Source organism: Moschus berezovskii, chromosome 1 (genome assembly GCF_049115385.1).
Source record: "Moschus berezovskii isolate FMDL1 chromosome 1, NW_MosBer_1.0, whole genome shotgun sequence".
Taxonomy (NCBI): domain Eukaryota; kingdom Metazoa; phylum Chordata; class Mammalia; order Artiodactyla; family Moschidae; genus Moschus; species Moschus berezovskii.
In genome coordinates this window covers 19,289,377-19,305,176 of record NC_142460.1, presented here as the reverse complement: position 1 = coordinate 19,305,176, position 15,800 = coordinate 19,289,377, and the positions used below count along the sequence as shown (strand labels likewise).

General features: G+C 44.6%; 2 protein-coding genes across 2 annotated transcripts in view; one reads left to right on the top strand and one right to left on the bottom strand.

Annotated features, from left to right (window-relative positions):
• Nucleotides 1-15,800, top strand: part of SMIM11 (small integral membrane protein 11) — a 61,603-nt gene that overhangs the window by 38,837 nt on the left and 6,966 nt on the right. The gene's annotated exons all lie outside the window — the stretch shown is intronic.
• SMIM34 (small integral membrane protein 34) lies at nt 2,136-2,684 on the bottom strand. Its single transcript, XM_088829448.1, has one exon. It carries the CDS (start codon nt 2,682-2,684, stop codon nt 2,136-2,138), a length of 549 nt encoding a protein of 182 aa, XP_088685574.1.

The following is a 15,800-nucleotide window of genomic DNA, read 5'->3' as shown; positions in this document are numbered from 1 at the left end:
ACTGTGGTGCTGGAGAAGACTCTTGAGAGTCCCTTGGACTGCAAGGAGATCCAACCAGTCCATTCTAGAGGAGATCAATCCTGGGTGTTCATTGGAAGGATTGATGCTAAAGCTGAAACTCCAATACTTTGGCCACCTCATGCGATGAGTTGACTCACTGGAAAAGAGTCTGATGCTAGGAGGGATTGAGGGTGGGAGGAGACGGGGACGACAGAGAATGAGATGGCTGGATAGCATCACAGACTCGATGGACATGAGTTTGAGTGAACTCTGGGAGTTGGTGATGGACAGGGAGGCCTGGTGTGCTGTGATTCAGGGGTCGCAAAGAGTCAGACACGATTGAGGGACTGAACTGAACTGAACTGACTGTACATAGACAGGTGAAAATTATTTTTTAATTTGTTGTTCAGGGGACCCCTCCAAAAGCCAAACCAGATAAACCTCACAGAGGTTGGTACAAAATATACTTTTTCTCTTTGTCTACTGAAAGTCACTTGTAGAAATTCAGCTAATCACAATCTCTCTAAATGCATCAGTCATGTAGGCAAGATCTTATTTCTTTTTGAAGCAGAGATAAGAATATAAGTAACAGATGTTTGTGAAACATTTGAATGAATCATATGATATCTACAGTAATGAAAACTAAAAGCGACTATTTTGTCTACGTGTACAGCTTGAATCTCACGGACTTGATTCAGAGCACCCGTCATCAACTTTGATGCAGATGGGTTCTCCTCTAGAATCAAGTAATGCAGCCATTACTTATAGCTATTACCAGTAGGCTAGTCATTTCCTGGACCACAGTAGCATCACCATTACCACCACCACCATCAACAACAGCACCAACCCCCACCACCAACACCATTAACAACCACCACCACCACCACCATCAACATCAACCACCAAGACGGCCATCAACACTGACCATCAACCACCAACAACACACACCATCAATAACACCAGCTACCAACACCAACACCATCAACAACCCCCACGACCACCACCATCAACATCAACCACCAAGACGGCCATCAACACTGACCATCAACCACCACCAACACACACCATCAATAACACCAGCTACCAACACCAAAACCATCAACAACCCCCACAACCACCACCATCAACATCAACCACCAAGACCGTCATCAACACTGACCACCAACCACCACCAACACCATCAATAACAACACTAATCACCACCACCACCATCATCAACATCAGCCATCAACCACCACAAACCCCACTATCATTAACCATCAACTACCACCATTCACCACCAATACTACCATCACCATAATTTAACATCAGCCACCATCATCACCACCACCTCAATGAGGTTTATAATAGCATATTTATTTTAGTTTTCAAAATACGTTCATATACATGATTTCATTAGCTCTCATCTGCTTTGCAAGGTTGGCAGAAAACTGGCATCATTATCCTCATTGTCTGTAAGGAAACTAAGGTTGGGAGAGGTGAGTGGTGTGTGCAAGGACATCAAAGTGGTCAAGAGTCTAACTCAGAGTAGAGTCTGATTCTTCTGACTCCAGAACTAATACGTTTTTTTGAATGGTCCCTGCAGTCTCAATGAAAATGAAGAATTTCTGAAAATTAGGATGTTGATATTGACTATGTTGGTTCAATATTTTAGACAGAGTATTCAGAATGAATGGCCCTCTGAGACCATGTATCCCAACCCTCACATGTTCCACATGAGCCACCAGCCAGTCAAAGTTCATGTGACCCTCTAGAAGTTGAATTTCATCCAAGGCATTTGACTCCAAATTCAGTACCTTCACACATGCCCCAGAAGCCTACCCCAGAAGGACCAGAAGTCCTTCCTCTGAGGACACTGGATGTCCCACATCCTTGCCTGGAGCATAAAGTTTTCCAATGAAGGGTGAGTAGGACTGAAAGCCACTACTCCTGCTCATCTCAGAGAATCAGGAAGCCTGAGAAGGAAACAGGATGCTGGCTTTTGGGCACACCCCCATGCACCTGCGGCTCAGTGATGCTCTCTCAGCCCTGCTCAAGGGCTCGACTCACCTCTCAAGGTTCCAGATAAGCCCAAAGCTGCTCCCTCAAGCAAGAAGTCTGAACCTCAGCTGGTGGAGGCCTCCTTGCCTCAACTTTCAAGGGATCTCTTGGATTTCAGTGTGGGGGCTGCTGTTCCCACCGTTTGTCTTCAGGCTGGCCTGGTTGGGCTGCAGGACAGCTCTGTTGCTAATGGTCAGTGAAGAGCATCTGGCTGCCTTGCTCTGGAGCCCTTTCTTTTCAAGTTCAAATGTCAGTTTGGAGTAATAAATGTCTTCCAAGGACTTTTCGTTCTTTCTGAGGATGTTGCTGGCCAATCGGAAGAGGAAAATCACTCCGTAGATGCCAAAGATGGTGAGGATATACCAAGCGGCGCTGGTCCCATCCGGAAGCTTCATGGCCCTGGTGGAGCTGCTGCTGTTTCTTCCCTCTGTGTGGTTCCCCAGCAGGTGCCCCAGGACAGGGCCGGGTTGGGTCTGGTTGGGGACTCCCCAATCCCCTGAGAAACAGAGACGTCCGCATGAGACCCATGTTCTGGGCTGAAGGCTGCCTGGCCAAGCCAGTGGCAGTGTTTTCACGTCAGTGGGGAAATGGGACTGCTGAAAGAGGCTTTTCTGCTCAATAGGTAGAAGCCTAACACCATACATGTCAATATATTTAAATCTTTTTTTAAATTGGAGCATCATTGCTTTACAACGCTGTGTTCCTCCCTGCTGTACAGTGAAGCGCATCAGCTGTAACACACACCCCCTTCTTCTGGAACCTCCCCTCCACCGCCGTCCCATCTCTCTAGGCCATCGCAGAGACTGAGCTGAGCTCCCTGCGCTACCAGCTGTTCTCACTCAGTTCAGTTCAGCTCAGCTGCTCAGTCGTGCCTGACTCTGCGACCCCGTGGACCGCAGCACTGCGTTACTATATTTCCTATTTTACACATGGCAGTGTATATATCGGAGAAGGCGCTGGCACCCCACTCCAGTTCTCTTGCCTGGAAAATCCCATGGACAGAGGAGCCTGGTGGGCTGCAGTCCGTGGGGTCGCTAAGGGTCGGACACACCTGAGCGACTTCACTCTCACTTTTCACTTTCCCGCATTGGAGAAGGAAATGGCAACCCACTCGCAGTGTTCTTGCCTGGAGAATCCCAGGGACGGGGGAGCCTGGCGGGCTGCCGTCTATGGGGTCGCACGGAGTCGGGCACGACTGAAGCGACTCAGCAGCAGCAGCAGCAGCAGCAGCAGCAGTATACATATATATGTCAGTCCTAATCTCCCAGTTCTCCCCACCCTCCTTACTCCACTGTGCCCACGCGTCTGTTCTCTACGTCCGCATCTCTACTCCTGCCCTGCAAATAGGCTGATCTGTATCATTGCTTAGAGTTCAGAACATCAAGTTCTTGAAGAGGAGACACAACATCATAATGATATCCATTTTCCCTAAGATAATCTATACAAATTAACATGGTTGCAATAAAAACATCAGTACGATTTCTTTGTGAAATAAACAAGCTATGCATACTGAAAAAGCAACTGTCAAGACTAATTAGGAGACCTCTGAAAGGAAGAGTCGAAATGAGTGGAAATTAGTCTAGCGAGAAATTTAAAACTAGCCAGCCAGAAAAATAAGTTTACAATTTTTTTGAATGAATGAGTGCTTTATTTGCCCACAGTCCAGCTGGGGCTTGCTGGGCTTTGCAAATGGCATGAGGGGCTCTTCCAAACCAGGTGTAATTTTTCCCTGAAAAGTCCTCCTTGTAAAACTACAATAACTAAAACAGTGTGACAAGATCCATAGATTGGCAGACCAAACAGAGTAAAACATCGATAGAGTAGGAATTAAAATTTAGTAGATAAAGGGGCATTTGTGATCAGGAGAGAAAAGATGGAATTTTCAATAGGTAGCATTAAAACAAGATAATAATGAATCCACATCTCTCACCTCATCTCTCTCACCCAAAACAGTCCAGATAAATGAAAGATTTTAATATTTAAAAAATTTAATACTAAAAACAATTTAAATGTTTTAATATTTAAAACAATTTAAAGTACTAGAAAATAACATGGTAGATTTTTCCCCCTTTTCATCTCTTAGGGGCTTCCTGTGTAACTCAGTTGGTAAAGCATCTGCCCACAGTGTGGGAGACCTGGGTTCAATTCCTAGGTAGGGAAGTCCCCCTGGAGAAAGGAATGGCTACCCACTCCAGTATTCTTGCCTGGAGAATCCCATGGACAGAAGAGCCTGGCAGGCTACAGCGCATGGGATTGCAAGAGTCAGACACGACTTAGCACTAAGCTTATCATCTCAGAGTGGGACATCCCTTTCTAAGCATAACACAAAAATTCAGAGGTGGAAAAAAAGAAGAAATAAAATGTTAAACCTAACTACACAAAAAATTTTTAAGTGATGGCATACAAAAGACAAATGACAAACTAGAAAAAAATAGATATTTATCCCAGTGAACTTCTTAATAAGCTTCAGTTCTATAAGAAAAAGTATAAAACCTCAGTACAAAACTATGCAAAGGATGTAGACAATTAGTTCAGGAAAAGAAATGGACCTTGAACATAAGAAAAGCTTCTCCGTAACACTCATAATAGAAGAAATGCAAATTAAAACTATAGCAAGGTAATATTTTGTTATTTATCAGGTTTGCAAACTCCTGATGTCTCAGAAGACAGTCTAGATATGCCAGCAGGGCTGTCAGGCTTTTGCTTAATGACTGGTGAGGGTGTAAATTTACACAACCAATATGGAGGGCACATTGAGAAGATCTATTGACATTAGTAACACGTTTACCTTTGACCCGGTGATTCTACCTGTAGAAATTTATCCAAAAATATGCCAGAACAAGTCCAAAACAATGTATATTTACGATTAGTCCTTGTAGCACTCTTGTGATGACTAATGTTTAAGAACAGCCTGAATAGGGTCAACTGGGAGATGGCTTAATCCATTTTGGAAATTCCATGCAGTGGGATACAATGCAGCCAAAAAAAAGTAACAAAGAGCTTTCTTGGTGCTAAACCTTAACAAATGAAAAAGAGCCTATATATAAAGTGGGGTGTGCTATTTGCTTGAAACTTGAGCGTATTTAAAACACCTCTGGGGGAATACAGAAGGAGTTGGTATCTAGGGTTGCCCATGGGGAGCAGAACTGGGGGAAGGAGGTGTGCATTTCACCGATGCCCTTTTGTACATTTTGTACCATGTGTATTTATTTTCAAAATGAAGTTAATTTAAAAATGGACGAGTTCAAGTGGGCACTTTTCTGGTCTCCTTGGGGAAGTGCCCCTGGGTAAAGACACTGTGCCCTTCCAAGACCAGAAGATTAAGATCTTAACTGCTGTTTACCTCAAAACTGTTTTCTCTACTAGGAGAGCTGGTGAAAATGCAATGATAAAACGTCAGAGAAGTAGTACCTAATCCTGTGAGACATTTTCCAGCGGAGTTTTATAGGTTCACATTCTAATTTCTTGCTCTATGTGCATATAGATGTGTCCAGACATGCCACAGGATAAATCCCATCGTCTGCTGAGGAGCCCAAAGGCGCTGCATTAAGTGTTTTCTGTTTCATACCTGCTTGTTAATTCATTTTGCTAATACAAATTTCAGGGAGACCAGCATTCTGTTTTTATTATAATTAACTGTTGAATGAATGAATGATCTTATTACTTTGAGATTAAGGGAGAAACCATTTAAAAATAACTGTGCAAACCACATGTGACAAAGTCCAAATTAACAGATTTCATTATATAAAATTGGTCAGTCATAAGAAACAGTACAGTGATCAGGAATTTTCCTACTGCTGTTGATAACATGGTTTGAGAACTTAAATAAGGAAGAGAAAAAGGTTCCCATCATTATTAAAAACAAATCAACCCAATAAGAACATCATAAACTTTAATTAGGGTAAGAGAACTTGCTTAAACTTGGAATACATGGATAAACTCATAGACCTTTCTGTGAATTGTTGCAGAATGATGTGCTATGTTCAAATATATATAAAGTAAAGCCAAGAACAACGGAGCATAAAATTATTTGAAAACCAGTCCATTTGTCACATGAAAGATTTTCACTATTTTAATTAGGGCAGTACATTGTTCTTTACCTTTTTAAAAAAATATAGAAGAATAAGTTAGATGGTATCTTCTATATCCTGTAGAAGAGACCAAGCTTTTCATCTGTGTTGTTTTGAAAATCTAAATCAATAATGTAAACATGTAAGAAATTCTAGAACATGCTCATCCTTGTGTCAGAGCAGAATACTCACATTCCATGAGGTGGTGTTTTTCTTGACCCTTAAGGAGGCAAATTAAATATCAGCCATGGAAAGAGGGCAACTTCTTTGTGCAAATGATCAGTCTTTTCAAAGTCAACACTGAGGTTTCAAGAGCAGAGTCACTTGATATCCGAAGACTCTTAGGGCAGCAACGAATAGAAGTTTAGCAGAGAGAAACTGGACTCATTTTCTCTCATTCGATGAATCAGAGAATCAAAAGTTGATCTGTCTTCTGTTGGCACAGAATAAAAAGCACCTCCTGCTGTTGGCTTGTTGAGAAGATCCAAAGCCCAGGAACTGTTTAAACACATGCTATAACCAAGGACACGGTGGCTCTTGCAGGTCCCATCTGGGGCGGTGGGGGCAGGAAGCTTTCCGAGGCTGGGTCATAGTCTGGATGGTTCCTGAAATTCCCTGTTCTGCACCTGTGGCAGGTGTGCTCATGGTCAGATGTGGCAGAGACCCGTTGTCAAGGGCCAGAAGAAGTCACCAGCTTCCTCTTGGACTGTTCTGGATGCAGAAACCCAGACAGGAAGGAGTCTGTGCAGGAAGACACAGCTGAGGGCCCGGGGTCCCTGCGGGATCAGTGGGTGATGGACTCTGAAGCCAGGCCATGAGGAATGGGGCTGCTCTTTCCCACACCCCTGAGTCATGGACCACATTGGAATTAAAGTTAACTGGAAAAGAGGAGAAGTGTCTGGGAGAAACGGGAACACCAGGAGGAAAAGGTCAGAAGACTTGGGCAGGTTCTCTGATGCAGCAACTGTTCCTGAATCCTCACTAACATGGCCCTGACCTGCCTAACTCATGAGGGTCACTGGATTTTAAGATGTAATTTGATCATTTTTTCATCAGTAAGGGACTAGATAAGTCAGTTCAGTTCAGTTCAGTCGCTCAGTTGTGTCCGACTCTGCGACCCCATGAATCACAGCATGCCAGGCCTCCCTGTCCATCACCAACTCCCGAAGTTCACTCAAAATCATGTCCATCGAGTTGGTGATGCCATCCAGCCATCTCATTCTCTGTCGTCCCCGTCTCCCCCCGCCCCCAATCCCTCCCAGCATCAGAGTCTTTTCCAGTGAGTCAACTCTTCGCATGAGGTGGCCAAAGTATTGGAGTTTCAGCTTTAGCATCAATCCTTCCAACGAACACCCAGGATTGATCTCCTTTAGAATGGACTGGTTGGATCTCCTTGCAGTCCAAGGGACTCTCAAGAGTCTTCTCCAGCACCACAGGTCAAAAGCATCAATTCTTCGGCGATCAGCTTTCTTCACAGTCCAACTCGCACATCCATACATGACCACGGGAAAAACCATAGCCTTGACTAGACAGACCTTTGTTGGCAAAGTAATGGCTCTGCTTTTTAATATGCTATCTAGGTTGGTCATAACTTTCCTTCCAAGGAGTAAGCGTCTTTTAATTTCATGGCTGCAATCAGCATCCGCAGTGATTTTGGAGCCCCCCAAAATAAAGTCTGACACTGTTTCCACTGTTTCCCCAATTATTTCCCATGAAGCGATGGGACCAGATGCCATGATCTTCGTTTTCTGAATGTTGAGCTTCAAGCCAACCTTTTCACTCTCCTCTTTCACTTTCATCAAGAGGCTTTTGAGTTCCTCTTCACTTTCTGCCATAAGGGTGGTGTCATCTGCATATCTGAGGTTATTGATATTTCTCCCGGCAATCTTGATTCCAGCTTGTGCTTCTTCCAGCCCAGCGTTCCTCATGATGTACTCTGCATAGAAGTTAAATAAGCAAGGTGACAATATACAACCTTGACGTACTCCTTTTCCTATTTGGAACCAGTCTGTTGTTCCATGACCAGTTCTAACTGTTGCTTCCTGACCTGCATACAAGTTTCTCAAGAGGCAAGTCAGGTGGTCTGGTATTCCCATCTCTTTCAGAATGTTCCACAGTTTATTGTGATCCACACAGTCAAAGGCTTTGGCATAGTCAATGAAGCAGAAATAGATGTTTTTTTGGAACTCTCTTGCTTTCTCCATGATCCAGCAGATGTTGGCTATTTGATCTCTGGTTCCTCTGCCTTTTCTAAAATCTGCTTGAACATCTGGAAGCTCACAATTCACGTATTGCTGAAGCCTGGCTTGGAGAATTTTGAGCATGACTTTACTCACGTGTGAGATGAGTGCAATTGTGCGGTAGTTTGAGCATTCTTTGGCATTGCCTTTCTTTGGGATTGGAATGGAAACTGACCTTTTCTAGTCCTGTGGCCACTGTTGAGTTTTCCAAATTTGCTGGCATATTGAGTGCAGCACTTTCACAGCATCATCTTTCAGCAATTCCACTTCTAGGTGTATATTCAGGATAAGCATAAATGTACATCCAGACAAAAGTCTTGCATATGAACGTACACATCAACATGATTCAAAATAGCTAAAAAGTGGAAACTGTCCAAATGTCCAACTGGTGAACAGAAAAGTAAAATGTGATCTATCCGTACCGTGGAATATTATTTGGCAATAAAAAGGAACGAACTACTGACTTATGCTACACCACCAATGAACCTTGAAAGCACTATGCTAAGTGAAGGAAAACAGCTACAAAGGACACGTTACACAATTCTGTGCATATGTTAGAACAGGCAAACCTATAAAGGAAGAAAGTAGATTAGTGGTTGCCTTGGGTTGATGTAGGGAACTGGGGCATGATAATTAAGGGATAGCTTCTTTGGGGTGATAAAAGTGTTTTATAATTGATTGTGGTGATATTTGTGAAAATCTGTAAACATACTAAAATCCATTGAACTGTGGACTTTAAGTGGGTGTATTTTGTGGGATGTGAATTGCATTTTACTAATATAATATAGGTAAACAGTGTAATACTATGCATCTGTGAAACAGATTGAGGAAGCTACTTGTGTCGTTGTTGTTTGGTCACTCAGTCGTGTCTGACTCTTTGAGACCCCGTGGACTGTAGCCCTCCAGGCTCCTCTGTCCATGGGATTCTCCAGGCAAGAATCCTGGAGTGGGTTGCCATTTCCTCCTCCAGGGGATCTTCCTGGCCCAGGAATCAAACTTGCATCTCCTGCATTCGCAAGCAGATTTATTTTTTAACCACTGAGTCACCTGGGAAGCTGCAGCACTCCAAGATGTTTTGCTGAATTAAAATAGCCAAGAAGGGAGTATGTTACCATCTATGTAAAAAAGTAGGAGGAAAATCATGCAGATTTTTTTCTGTTCATATGGGCATTGAAGAACCCCTTTAAGGATGCTTGACAAAGTAAGAGCAGGAGGGACTTGCAGAGCTGAGAACTGGCTAGAGGGAGGGCAGGCTGGGAAGGAGAATTCTTACTGTATATTCCTTATGAATACAAAGAAGTTCAGGGGACACAAGTGGTAAAGAATCCTGCCAATGCAAGAGACTCGGATGTGATCCCCGGGCCAGGAAGAGCCCCTGGCAACCTACTTCAGTGTTTCTTGCCTAGAGAATTCCATGAAAAGAGGAGCCTGGCAGGCTACAGTCCACGAGGTCACAAAGAGTAGTCAGACACAACTGAATGACTAAGCACACACACCCACTTTCTGACTGTGTTAAACACACTCATTCATGTAAATCTGAGGCTTCCCTCATAGCTCAGTTGGTAAAAGAATCCACCTGCAATGCAGGAGACTCTGGTTCAATTCCTGGGCCAGGAAGATCCGCTGGAGAAGGGATAGGCTACCCACTCCAGTATTCTTGGGCTTCCCTGGTGGCTCAGCTGGTAAAGAATCCACCTGTGATGAGGGAGACCCTGGGTTTAATCCCTGGGTTGGGAAGATCCCCTGGAGAAAGGAAAGGCTACCCACTCCAGTATTCTGGCCTGGAGAATCCCAGGGACTGTATAGTCGCAAAGAGTTGGACACGATTGAGTGACTTTCACTTCACTTCATGTAAATCTTGGTCAAAGTTCTGCTCTTGCTGTCCTGGCTGTGTGATGCCTGGACCCTGGCACCTCCAAATTTGCCCCAGAGTTAGGGGTTTTCAATACCAACCGTGAGAGGTGAGAAGGGGCTAGATCCTTCACAATCAAGGGCTAAAGGCAGTGACGAAGGATGTAAGTCAGCGCTCTGGTCCCCGATGCACCCTTGTGTAACCCTGGGCAAGTCCCCACCCACCCTGCAGATTTCTCACCTGCAAGATGGAGAATCAGCAGGATTGAAACCCTCTGATCCCATGGAGACAGGGAAGAAGCCCGGGGCGTAGGGAAGAGCTACTCCTCCTGTAGGTGTCTGAACAGGAAGGCTGCCAGCACCGGCTGCCCTGGGACAGGGAGGACACAATCAGGCCGCTGCAGCCCAAGAAGTGGAGGCTTGGGAGCGTGCATGAGCTGGGAAATCAGAAGTTTTGGCAGGATGTCAGCGTGGGATGTGGGGAAAAATGAGCTCCGGAAAAACAAGGGAGGTGCAAGGAAATGGGGGCTTTGGTCTCATCCACGCCATCAAGGGGCACTGACATTAGGAAAGAGCTCTGTGCCAGGCGACTCGCTGGAAAAGCCCTGATGCTGGGAGAGACTGAGGGCAGGAGCAGGGGACGACAGAGGGTGAGATGGCTGGATGGCACCACCGACTCGACGGACATGAGTTTGAACAAACTCTGGGAGATTGTGAAGGACGGGGAGGTCTGGCATGCTGCAGTCCTTGGGGTCGCAAAGAACTGGACAGGACTGAGCGACTGAAGAACAACGAGGCACTTTCCTCCTGAGCCCCGTCTCAGAACCCATGAGAAGCAGGAGTACCAGTCTCATTTAAAGAGGCTCAGAGAAGAGACTCGCCTGATGTTACACAGCTCCTGGGTGTCAGAGCTGGGTAGTCTGGCACCAAAGGAGTTCTCCTTCCATACCCTGAATCTCACCTTCAAGCTGGACCCAGAGTCCCAAGAATTCTCCTGATTGCTTGCCGAAAATGTTGAATTGTAGATGGTCCCTGCTGAGACATAACCATGACCTTAAGGCCCTCCCATAGTTAGCTGAAATTCAACTTTGATGTTAAAAGTCAAGGCAATGTATATCCTTCAGTAAAGGTAACTAGAGGGGTCAGAAAGGGAGCTCTAAAGTGCTGGCCATGTCCTGGTTTCAGGGGTTTATTCGATTTGGGACACTTCCTAGAACTGGGTTCACTTTTCAGTATGTATGTTATGTTGTTGTTCAGTCTCTCAGTCGTGTCTGCCTCTTCACAACCCCACGGACTGCATGCAGCACGCCAGGCTTCCCTGTCCATCATCATCTCCCGGAGTTTGCTCAAATTCATGTCCATGTTTGTTACACTTCATGGCAAACCTCACCTTGCTGTTTAACACGGAAAGCCCTGATAAGCAATAGGAAAATAAAGTTGAAAGTTTCGAAGTTTTACCTAGAAAAAAGTAAATGCTGTTTTTAAAAAAGGGTTATATATTCTATCATGGCTGTGGGCACATGATACCATCTAAGGAAAAGTGCCCTGTGCCTGGGGGCAGCGGAGGTGGTCAAGATCACGGTCACAGGGTCTGGGCAGTGTTTGTCATTCCCAAATGCTTACATAACAGCAAACCGTACCCCCACATGGGCCAAGAATTTCCTTACCTCTTGGGTCTGTCTCCTCTGGCCTTCTGGTTCAGTCTAGACGAATACCGACCTCAAGGCAATCAAGAGAAACCACTCACCCAGTAAATGTTTGTCTGAGCTACAGATCTGGGGAGAAGGACCCCAGTACCCTCTAGTTCCTTTGACATTAGAACCTGAACTCTCCCAAGGGGCCATGACTTTTTATTTTTGTCACTCACAGAGCCCGTCAGCTCAGAGGATGTCTAAATTGGGATCCAAGGTGGCAGTGATGTGTATTTGACTCTCCAAAATAAAAGAAAAAGAAAACAAACCAATGCTTTTGCATTTCAGGGGACCAGAGGAGAATTTAAAAGTGTCATTAAATAAATGCCCATATCCACACTTGACGTTCTTTCTGAGGAGTATTTTCTGAGGGTGGAAGGAAGAGCCCACCAACCAGTTCTGACACCCAGCACCACCAGAGAACATTAAAACTGATGCCTGAGTTCAACTGCCAAGAACACAGATTCCAGATGTGTCTGCCTTTGCAGGGGGTACAGCCTCCCAGAGAACTTTAGAAAGATGTTTTGCGTGTTTCTAAAAAGCCTTGAATGTATCGGTCACTCCTGCATTCCCTTTCACCTTCACTGGTGTCTTCCAGCACGGAGGTCACTGCTGTGTCCAGGGAGACGCAGAGATGAGCTCAGAGCCTTCGGAACTGGAGGACCCAGGTTCTAGATGGGGCTTTGTCACTTACTAACTGAGGGACTCTGGGCAAGTTACTTCATTGCCCTGAACCTCACTGTAAACAAAGGATGATAAATTGTGATGCCATGAGGGACTCCAAGGGGCCAATACAGTCCCATCTCATCTTCTCCCAGTTAATTCCTTCAGCCCTCAACTGCTTGGTTCACAGCAACTCCCGTATTTTTTTCCCTCTTAAGATCTCCCAGGTTGACCAGGAGTCCCAGGAACTTTGTCCAGAGTAGGGACAGGGCAGCCTGGCTTCCTCTGCCAAGCCCAGAGGACCCAGAAACATCCTCTGCTGCTGTTGCCTCCAGGTGCCACATGGCACCACTGTTGAACACAGTCCTGGCATAGTCATAGAAGATGATGAGCAAATCTTCAAAGACTTAAAAAAAATGAACCCAAGGGATTTCCTGGTGGTCCAATGGCTGAGACCTTGGGCTCTCAATGCAAGGGGGCCTGGGTTCGATCCCTGGTCAGGGAAACTGTGATAGAATCTAGATGCCCCAACTAAGAGTTCACATGTGCTAAATCACTTCAGTCATGTCCGACTCTTTGTGACCCCATGAGCTATAGCCCGCCAGACTCCTCCGTCCATGGGATTCTCCAGGCAAGAATACTGGAGTGGGTTGCCATTTCCTTCTCCAGGGAAGAGTTCACACACTGCAGCAAAAAAGGATCTGTCATGCTGCAAATCCCACACCAGAAAACTGACTCTTAAGACTGCTCTCCTTGGCTCCAGCTCCCCCCGCTTCAGGCCACGGAGGTCAGACGCCGCCGTCACAAGCCGAGAGGAGACGCGGAAGAGCAGTGACGGGAGGACGAAGGCCTCCCCCTTCCCACCTCAGCTCTCCTACCCTGCAGCCTGAGCTGGAGCCGGGGAGCCCCAACCTGAGAGTGAGCTCAGAATTTTGATTATGACATGAGACTGCACATCATAATTACTGAATCAAGACCATTTCCCCAACCTGGATACAGGGTGGGGAAATCAAGCCCCACACTGCATTAGAGCTCACAGAGAAGAATTAAAGAAGAAAATAGGACAAATTTCGAAAAATGAAAAAATATTAACAACAAAAAAGCATGATCTAAAACCAGATCATAAACCAAGCCTAAATATATTTGTCCTATCTATATACTGCAGATAGAAAAAAAAAAAAAAGAACACAAACAACAGCGAATTATACTCCTATTCAGAAATACAAAAGGGCTTTGCTTTGTTTTTATTTTTTATTTTCGGCAAAGACTTAATTGGCACTTGCTACATGCTAGGCATGTTCACAGCCAGCTTCCAGTTATTAACTAATCTAAATCACTTAATTATATCAAAGAATGGGCACAGACACACAAAGAAAATGCAAATATAAAGGCAGAAATATCCCTGTTCATATCATTTGTATTGAATGCAAGGCACATAATTGTGTAAATTTACTAATAAGTGTTGGTGAGGATGTGGAGAAAAGGAAACCTTTGTGAACTGTTGATGGGAATTAATTTGGTGCAGCCGCTGTGGAGGTTCCTCAAAAAGTTAAAAATAGAACTACCATACAATCCAGCAATTCCACTGGATACTTGGCCACCTGATGTGAAGAGCTGACTCATTGGAAAAGACCCTGATGCTGGGAAAGGTTGAAGGTGGGAAGAGAAGGGGACGACAAAGGATGAGATGGCAGGATGGCATCACTGATTCGATGGACATGAGTTTGAGTAAACTCCGGGAGTTGGTGATGGACAGGGAGGCCTGGCGTGCTGCGGTCCATGGGGTCGCAAAGAGTCGGACACGACTGAGTGACTGAACTGAACTGAACTGAGCAATCCAGCAATTCCACTGGATATTTATCCAAAGACAATGAAAACACGAATGTGAAAGATGCATGCACTTCTATGTTCACTGTAGCCCTGTTCACAACTGCCAAGATAATCTTTCTATTTTTGTGACAAAAAAGATAGACTTGGAGGGTATTATGCTAAGTAAAATAAGTCAGAGAAAGAAAAACTGTATGATTTGATTATATGCGGAATCTAGGAAACAAAACAAATGAACACACATAATAAAACAGAACCAGAGTCTTGATACAGAGGACAAACAAGTGCTTTCCAGAGGGGAGGAGAATGAGGAGATGAGGGAATTGTGTGCAGAAGCGCAAACTTCCAATTACAAAATAAGCAAGTCGTGGGCATGAAAAACACAGTGTGGGGAATATAGTCAATAATACGTAACATCTTTGGATGGTGATAGATTGCAACTAAACTTATCATGGCGATCATTTTGAAATATAGAGAGATTAAATCACTATTTTCTGGATCAGGAACTAAAATAGTCACAGGTCAATTATGCTTCAACAACAAACTCAGAAAAAGAGATCAGATTTGTGATTACCAGAGGTGGGGGGAAGGCAAAATGGATGAAGACAGTCAAAAGGTACAAAATTACAGTTCTAAGATAAGTAAGTACTAGGAATGCAATGTACAATGTGATAAATATAATAAACATTGATATTTTAATATATATGAAAGTTTAGAGTAAATCCTAAGAATTCTCATCACAAGGAAAAATTTTTTTTCTTTTATTTTGAATTTATATAACATGGTGGATGTTCCCTAAACTTACTGTGGTAATCATTTCATGACGTGAGTGAAATTTGCTCAGTCGTCTCCAACTCTTTGCGACCACATGGACTACACAGTCCATGGAATTCTCCAGGCAGAACACTGGAGTGGGTAGCCTTTCCCTTCTCTGGGGGATCTTCCCAACCCAGGGATCAAACCCAGGTCTCCTTCATTGCAGGCGGATTCTTTACCAGCTGAGCCACAAGGGAAGCCCAAGAATACTGGAGTAGGTAGCCTATCCTTTCTCCAGGGGATCTTCCCGACACAGGAGTCAAACTGGGGTCTCCTGCATTGCAGGTGGATTCTTTACCAACTGAGTTATCAGGGAAGCCCATGATAATTTTATGATATATGTCAGTCTAATTATTACACTGTACACCTGAAACTTACATAGTATGTCAATTATACCTGAATAAAACTGAAAGGAGAAAGACATCAGTTCAGTTGCTCAGTCGTGTCCAAGTCTTTGTGACCTTGTGGGCTGCAGCATGCCAGGCCTCCCTGTCCATCACCAACTCCGGGAGCTTGCTCAAATTCATGTCCATTGAGTCAGTGATGCCATCCAACCATCTCAACCTCTGTTGTCCCCTCCTTCTGCCTTCAATCTTTCCCAG

Bases quoted from the DNA above. Each gene is read 5' to 3' on its own strand.
- SMIM34 (XM_088829448.1), bottom strand. From the start codon at position 2,684: ATGTATGGTGTTAGGCTTCTACCTATTGAGCAGAAAAGCCTCTTTCAG.